Source organism: Lichenostomus cassidix, chromosome 26 (assembly GCF_008360975.1).
Source record: "Lichenostomus cassidix isolate B80296 chromosome 26, HeHo_3.0, whole genome shotgun sequence".
Lineage (NCBI taxonomy): Eukaryota > Metazoa > Chordata > Aves > Passeriformes > Meliphagidae > Lichenostomus > Lichenostomus cassidix.
Window position 1 is genome coordinate 2,073,015 of NC_139506.1, and position 8,052 is coordinate 2,081,066.

General features: G+C 46.6%; 1 protein-coding gene across 1 annotated transcript; it reads left to right on the forward strand.

The window, feature by feature from the left end:
• Positions 1-1,452: 1,452 nt before the first annotated feature.
• Positions 1,453-7,609, forward strand: SRSF3 (serine and arginine rich splicing factor 3). The gene is made up of 6 exons (XM_085082756.1): positions 1,453-1,605; positions 2,384-2,591; positions 3,488-3,622; positions 5,807-5,845; positions 6,453-6,539; positions 6,809-7,609. The coding sequence occupies exons 2-6, from the start codon at positions 2,386-2,388 to the stop codon at positions 6,834-6,836; spliced, it is 495 nt and encodes a 164-aa protein (XP_084938882.1). The 5' UTR covers positions 1,453-1,605; positions 2,384-2,385; the 3' UTR covers positions 6,837-7,609.
• Positions 7,610-8,052: the final 443 nt, after the last annotated feature.

The following is an 8,052-nucleotide window of genomic DNA, read 5'->3' on the forward strand; positions in this document are numbered from 1 at the left end:
ATCCTTTGTTCCCAAGTCTGTCATCTGGAATTATCTTCATACATCATGAAGATATGAAATTAAAAGTTCTGTTAAGATACAAGGTTGTCCAAGTTGCTTGCTAATATTTGGTTTGTTTATTTTTTTTTTTTTAATATCCATAATTGCAAAACTTAAATCATGTTTAAATGTACATTCTGTGACCTGAGCAGGGTCTAGGAATGCTGCAAACCCCATTGGGAGAAGGGAGGTGAGTACTGGAAATCACCATCTCAAAGAAGTCACAAAGTGAAATAGCTGAACAGCCCCAACCTTCAAATTATTTCCTTTGCTTGTGTTGCCTCAGGAAATTAGCCATCAACTAATTTAGATTACAATGGATTAGATTTCCTTAATTAAAGGCAGGTAACTCTCAGATAACTGTGCACACAATAAAGATACTTTGGAGCATCTATTACCTCAAAATCATCATTGTGTTTCTGTCCCTTGGCCAGTTTTGACCCTTGGAGGATTTTACTGAGAAAAAGCTCTTAAAAATAATGGGGGATGCTGCAAAAGATTTTGGAAAATTCCAATGAATTCTATCAGGTGGTTGTTTTTAATTCCAGTTGGGTTTCTGGAACTCTGGTAGACTCAGCAAACCCCATCCTCTGCACAGTTCCTGCTGGGAAAGCAGAGTCAGTGAGCATTAATTGGTACTCAAAATGCTTTATTGTGTATGACCTGATTCAAAGTATTATTAATTGTACTTGTACCAGATAAATTAATCTTCTCTGTCCCTAGTCAAAGAGATGAAGTGTGGATTAAAGCCAGGCTGGCTGCAAAGGGAGGTTTGGGGAGGTGATTGCAGCAACAACCTTGGGTGAATTTCTTATATTACCTGATAACCAAATCAGGAAGTTTGTTATCTAAGGCAACCTGAAGCAAGTTAATTGTTTAAACAGAGGTTAAAACTCCTGATGAACATATAAATATCACCTATCAATGAGAGTTTGCAAAGCACAGCAACAGCACTGTGTATCTGTAACTAAAATTCCTTTGTTCAAATCCTCTCGTTTTCTCAAGTGCTAAAAAAACCCCAGCAACTCAATTCAGTCTTTTGTGCCTCAGAAAGCAAAGCCCAACAATTTTATTTTGGTAAATAAAATTTACCAAAAACTCTTGTCTTACTCAATACACTTATTTGAAGCTCACGGGCAGAAATGGCTCTGAGAGAACTGAAGTGTTCATGGGTGTTAACCCTACCCGGAAGGACCTCACCAGGCCAGAGCCACAAGGAAATAAAGCTTTATCTTTCATTTTAGTCAGAAAAACCACCATCTCATCCCGTGGTTTCAGGGCCAAGGCGGAGCGCGCGCAACCCCCTCAGCGCTCCCGCCATTGCCGCCAACGCCCCGCCCACCCGCGCGCGCGCCGTGACACCACCCGTCAATCAGCCCAACGGCGCCCTCTGATTCGCCGTCGCTTGTCGTCACGTGGGAGACGTTGGTCATATATAAAGACGGGCGGGGTAGGCGCCGGCCGCCATTTTGTCCAGTGAGGAAAAGCGGAGCTGGGGTCTCGCTGAGGGTCGAGTCGGCTGAGTTTAGCGCGGGCTCCCTTCGCGCGCCCTCTCTCTGAGCACCGGTGAGGATCTTCGCCCCGGAGGGCGGGCAGGGAGGCGGTAGCCGCGGCCTGAATCCCCCGGCGGGGCGGATGGAGGCGGTGGCGGCGGCAGACAAAGAACAGCCGCCATTTTGTAACGCCGGGCCTGGGGCGGCGGCTGCTGCGGCCCGGAGCGGAACCGGGCGGGGAGACGGCGGGGAGGCCGCGCGTTGCCGGGAGGAGCCGTTCTCGGCCTGCTACCCGCGGCGGGCGAGGCGAGGCGGAGCGGGAGGTGCCGCGGGGGCGGAGTGGCGGCGGGCCGCTCGCGGATAGCAGCGCTGGTCCGGCACGGCAGGCCGCGCCGAGGAGCAGCTCCGGAGCGAGTATCCGGGTAATGCCCGCGGGGCTCGGCCGGAGATGGCGCTGCCCCCCTTCCGTGCGCGGGTGGCCCTGATCCTAATCCGATCCGGGAACAATGGAGCCGCTCCCGCGCAGCGCCCTCTGCAGATCCCCCGCGCTAAGCAGGAAGAGGGACGCAGGGACCGCCCTCCCCCGCCAATCTGTAAGCCGTTAAAGTAAACGAAATTCCCCGAAATAGTGAATTTTAATCACAATGCGGCATAACAGCTGTTTTTTCTTGTTGGTTTTTGACACTCTCCTCCCACCCCGCTCGCCCCTTCCACAGAGTGTTTCCATCCCATCTGATCGTATCACTGCCGAAGTTTCAGGGGGAAGCAGCCAACAGAGCGACTTCCTTTGGAAGTGAACAAGCACGTGCGCTGTGTTAAATATGCGTGAACTTCTTTTTTTCTTGTCCTAGCAATGCATCGTGACTCTTGTCCGCTGGACTGCAAGGTTTATGTGGGTAACCTTGGAAATAATGGCAACAAAACGGAATTAGAGCGAGCTTTTGGCTACTATGGACCACTGCGCAGTGTATGGGTGGCAAGAAATCCTCCTGGTTTCGCCTTTGTGGAATTTGAAGATCCTCGGGATGCAGCTGATGCAGTGAGAGAGCTAGATGGAAGGTAAAATGGACTTGTGTGCTTGGCTTGGCTGGTCAAAAATATAAGACATTGTGGGAATGATGCAGTTTTAAATTGGGAAGCCTAAACTGCTGGTCTAATGTCTTGACACATTTGTTATGCACTCTTTATTTATATGATACTATAAGGGTGTTCTTACAGTGCAGAAGTAGAATCCTAGAATGGTTTGGGCTGGAAGGGACCTTAAAGCTCATCTAGTCCCATCCTCCCCATGGGCAGGGACACCTTCCACTGTCCCAGGTTGCTCCAAGCCCCATCCAGTCTGGCCTTGGACACTTCCAGGGATGCAGGGGCAGCCTCTGCCAGGATCTCACAACCTTCACAGGGAAGAATTTCTTGCTAGTATTCAATCTAACCCTGCTGTCCTTCATGAATAGGGTTGTAATGGTTAATTTTGCACTTCACAGTTGAACTACCACATGAGAAATTATTTGTATGTCTCTGTGTGTTAATGAAGTTGAAGATGGTCTTACTGTAAAGAGGCAAAACTGCTCATGGAGACTCTCCGTGGTTCCTTCCCTGTCTGCTTTACTGCACAGCAGTTTTGAGAAGCAGCAAAACCTGTTGTCTGCTGTAGAATTCCAGAATGGTTTGGGCTGGAAGGGAGCTTAAAGCCCCTCCAGTTCCACCCCCTGCCATGGGCAGGGATACCTTCCACTAGATAGACCAGGTTACTCCAAGCCTCATCCAGGCTGGCCTTGGACACTTCCAGGGAAGGGGCCACCACAGTCATTCTGGAGCTGACCCTGAACACTGTACTTCCATGACAGAACATTTTTGCTCTTACCCATTCTTTTTCACCTTTCTGGATTGTTTGTGTTCTCTACCATGCTGCCTTCTCTTTGGAAATGCTAACCATTGTCAACCTCTCTCCCCAGAACCTTGTGTGGGTGTCGAGTCCGAGTGGAGCTCTCCAACGGCGAGAAGCGGAGTCGGAACCGCGGCCCTCCTCCGTCATGGGGCCGGCGCCCTCGGGATGACTATCGCAGGAGGAGTCCCCCTCCTCGGCGCAGGTACCTGGGCACAGCACAATCCTAGAGCTCTTGGCACAGTTACCACGTAGCATCCTAGAAGCAGGTTGTTAAAGGCATGTTGATGGGTAACCTTCATCTATCTGGTCATGATTCGGCGATGACATGCTAAAAAAAATCAGACAAAATCAACCCCCCTACAAAATCGAGGTGAACTTAAGTTGTGTTGAGTGTTGGCTTTTGTCTTTAGGTGACTGTGCAGTTGGTAGTCAGTGCCCTCTCTCCTGGGCTTATCCTCGTTCGTCCTAAAATCTGCTCATCTTCTAGTCACACTTTCCCTTTCTTCCCCATACTTCAACTTAGGCTGTTCTTTCCTTTATTCCATAATGGCAGAACATGACATACAGCAGTTTAGCATTTCCATACTGATGGGTTTCTCCGCTTTGTTTGCAGAACTTAAATACTTCCTGAGCAGGCAGCTGTTAAATAATAGATTGAGTAACAGTTGCTCTGAACATCTGGAATCTTGACACTTCAGTGTTAGCTTGGCATTAAAGCATCATGTGACGAGCCTGTCACTTGGTTTGCAAACCCAGCTCTAGCATATAGCAGGATTTTTGGGAACTGGCACATTCTTGGACCCAGACTAGTTTGTCTGGCAGTTTAAGTGTGCAGCGTGGTTTTTACAGGACTGAATTTACCTGTGGCAGGTGAGTGAAGTCCTCCCAAGTCAGGGTTTCAAGCTTACCCTTTTGCTGTTGAAAAAAATAACACATTAGGAGTATTTGTTAGCTAATAGATGGTTGTACTGATGGCTTGTTTTTCATTTTTTTTATGCTTTTTGGTCCATCTATTAATAAAAATGAACCCGTTACAGAGTCACCATCATGTCTCTTCTCACCACCCTCTGAGTCTGCATTAGCCAGCCAACTAGCCCTTTCAGCGTCATGTGACCAGCGCGCCCCATGCAGCTTGGCTGGTGTCGTTTCACATGACCCAGGCATGGCCAGTCGTCAGGTTGCACCGCCCTTTGGTTCCCGAGCATGCTGTTTTCTCTCAGCCTTCTCTCCAACCTTAACCAAATCGGCAGCAGCCACCTCGACCGCCCACACATTCCCGGCCAATCAGCTCAGCTGTTTATTTACCAAATGTCTTCACAACAACTACAGCAGCAGCCTTCGGCTAACAAAAAAGCAGGAAAAATCCACAACACCCCCTTCGCCAACCAACTAAATACAACGCAACATCTGGCAAAACCTTTTCAGCAAATTCTTCTTGGCAGTCAGTCCGGCAGCCTCACCTCACCATTTCTAGCTTGTTGAAACCAAAGACTTGTAAGTTTTTCCTGCTTATACAGTTTACTGCTGGTTAAAATAAGGAGTAAGCGGCTTATAAGTAATTACTTTTCTCAATCAAAGGCTGGCTGTGCATAATTGAGTGGTAACGTACATATGTTGCTTGAGAAAACTTTTAAGGGTGATATGGAAGCTCTTACACTGTGAATAACTTAAAAAACAGGATATTTGCATGTGAGATGCCAAACTAAATTTTTACTGAAGCTCTAACAAATGTAGCTTTTCCTTGCCGGAAAAATCCTATCACCTTTAAATGGTTTTACTAACAGTTTTCAAAACTTAAAACAATTACTTTTTTGGGATGAACTGGGCCGAGCTAAGGTTATATTTTTAATTTTTTTATTTTTTATAAGAAAATAGTCTAAACACACTCTATGGCATTAAAAATGACAATCACAAATATGCAGTTCTAATGTAGCACTTAATGGCATTATCAATATTGACACTGAGCGCATTTTCACTTTTTTTTTCCACTTGATATCTCTTATGTCTTGTTATGGACCTTTTTGGCTTGCATGGGTTCCAAAACATTTGCTCTGTGCTATTTTTTTTTTTTTTTTTTTGGAACCACTTGTGGGACTTTGGTGTGGTGTTCTGGGCAGTGTATTTAGTTGAAATAGAAAGTGTTGCATTGGACAACTCTGCTCTGACGCATTCTTAGTTAAGTGAATTCGTGGTTGGAAACGTGCTGTTCACACTGAGCTTGGTTTTACTGCCTAATCTTTCCATGCCTTTTACTGGATGATGGATGCCAGTTATTCTTGGCACGTTCCCTGGGCCCAACAGTGAGTTTGACAAGTTGGGAAATGCCTCACCCCATTAAAACTCAAAGAATGGATAAAGTGCCTCACATTTGGTTTTCTGGTTCTAGATCACCGCGAAGGAGAAGCTTTTCCCGGAGCCGCAGCAGGTATGAAGCCATTCCCTACCCCGTGGACTGCTCCAGGCTGGGGGGTTGAAAAGGAACAGCCCAGAACAGCTCCTTGCGTGGGCTGTGCACAGACTGTAGTTTGGTAAGAGGCAAGCAGATTTGCCTCTGTCATACTGCTTGCCTGGAATTACTGAGCTGTTTGAGAGTCCAGGGATAGCAGTGGAAGGATACAGAGAATGGAAGTAATTCCTCTCCTGCAGCTGCCTGGGGTTTTCTGACAGTTTTCCCCAAAGTTGGAGTGTTAATGTGTTAAGTGTTGATAACTCTCACAGTTACTGTGAGCATAGGATCATAGAGCCGTGTGGTGGGAAAAGATCTTTAAGATTGAGTCCAGCCATAAATCAGGATGTGCATAGCTGGGGTTCTGCAGAACAAACCCTTCTGCGAAGTACTGCACACCTGTTTATAGCATTTTGTGAGCTGTTGGCTCAGGCTGATTATTCTTCCCTCAAGAAGGTGTTAATAGCAGCATCTGTAACAGGTTTCCCCTGACTGAATAGTTTACTCCTGAAGGGAAGATCCTCAGGGAGCTTCATTGGCCTAGTTGAGCTTTGCTCTGATGATGTTGTGTTGTGATCTGTACCAGGTCCCTCTCCAGAGACAGAAGAAGAGAGAGATCACTCTCACGAGAGAGGAACCACAAGCCTTCTCGCTCCTTTTCCAGGTCTCGCAGGTAAGAAGAGCCTTCAGTGTTGTGAGTTCTGAGTAAATGTAAAAATGCCTTTCTGTGCCTTAGTAATACTGCCGAAGGTGGTGGTGGTGGAGAATCACCTCTAGTGTCATTGGAGGTTCTTCACCCTGAACAATAAAATACTCAGTTTTTTTAAATGAACAGTATTTTGAAAATGCTTAAATACCATCTGCTGGTTGGGGCTGGGGGGCTTAAAGGAAAATTTGCTCCTGGCACCTGGATTCTAATGTAACCTGTCTGTCATTCTTCAGTCGCTCCAGGTCAAATGAGAGGAAATAAGACTGTGGGAAGGAGCTGTGTACAGGAAGTCATGAGATCCGAGGCCAGGAGTATGTACAGAACATTGTTTTGTTTTGACACTTCATAAAGCTTGGTGCATTTTTAAAATGTTTTAGCTGTTGAACTTGCTTTGTTTCTTGTATCTTGTAACAGGTGGCATATGTAAAGATGTGAATCTGTATATGGTTCTGAGCAGATCCTATGATTTGTAATATTAATGGTTTTCCAATGTACCATTAGACACGGTTTGTGTGTGTGTGAGGAATGGCAAATGATCTGTGTTGTGTAGCTGGGAGAGCATGGCTGGGCTGGGCTGGGGGTTGCTGGGGCTCAGCTTGAGGAAGTGTGCAGGGATGGTGTGTTTCTTGTGGGATCATGCCAGGAGCAGAGCAGGATAAGGGTGCTCCATCCAGGTCTGGGAAAGTGAGCAAGTGGCATGGGGAGGGAAAGGGTTGGGCTATAGCTTCATCCAGCTCCAGTTCTGACTGAGCTGCTTTATATTCCATGAATTAAAACTTTTTAGCCATAGGGTCAGTTAATTTTTTACTTGGTGTGAGTAGAGTCCTTAATTAGCTGATTGTTCATTGACCATCTATTCCAGAACCTCTGAATAGACCAAATCCACAGCAGAACTGACACCTGGAGTGGATGTGTTGTGTCTAATGGTACATTGTAAACATTAGGAATTAAACATTTCTTTACTGTACAAGAATTTTCATGTCACTTGTAAAATGTCTTTTGTGAGATCCTTGGGATTAAAGTTTTGGTTACAACTCGTTGTTCAGTATTTAACTCGTCCCTGGCTGTGACAGTCACCCCACCTGGCTGTAACTGTGAACTGTCCAACACAACTGTCTCTGGCAGCATCTGCTTACCTGGCAGCAGGTGAGGTGCAGGGTGTCATTCTGCCATGGCAATCTAATCCTTGTCTCACAGGTTCAGGCAGGGTGGTTCAGTAGCTGATGCCACCTGACTTCTTGCCTAAGAGTGAGTCCTGTAGTCGTTCCTTGGAAAAACAGCTGGAGATGCAAATGTTAGCTTTGCATGCTGGCTGTGGCTTGGGAGCAGCAGTTAAGGTATTTGTCCTACCTCGGTTTGGAAGTTGCTGGTCTGGAAAGCTAGGCTTTCCCAGAAGATTCACTTTCTGTGAAACTTGCAGGTGCAGCTCCCACACTGCCCAATGGCTCCCTCAGTCGTGTATCCCAGACAGGATGTG

Bases quoted from the DNA above. Each gene is read 5' to 3' on its own strand.
- SRSF3 (XM_085082756.1), top strand. From the start codon at position 2,386: ATGCATCGTGACTCTTGTCCGCTGGACTGCAAGGTTTATGTGGGTAAC. The intron at 3,623-5,806 runs GTACCTGGGCAC...TTCTGGTTCTAG, and splicing joins AGTCCCCCTCCTCGGCGCAG to ATCACCGCGAAGGAGAAGCT. The intron at 6,540-6,808 runs GTAAGAAGAGCC...GTCATTCTTCAG, and splicing joins TCCTTTTCCAGGTCTCGCAG to TCGCTCCAGGTCAAATGAGA.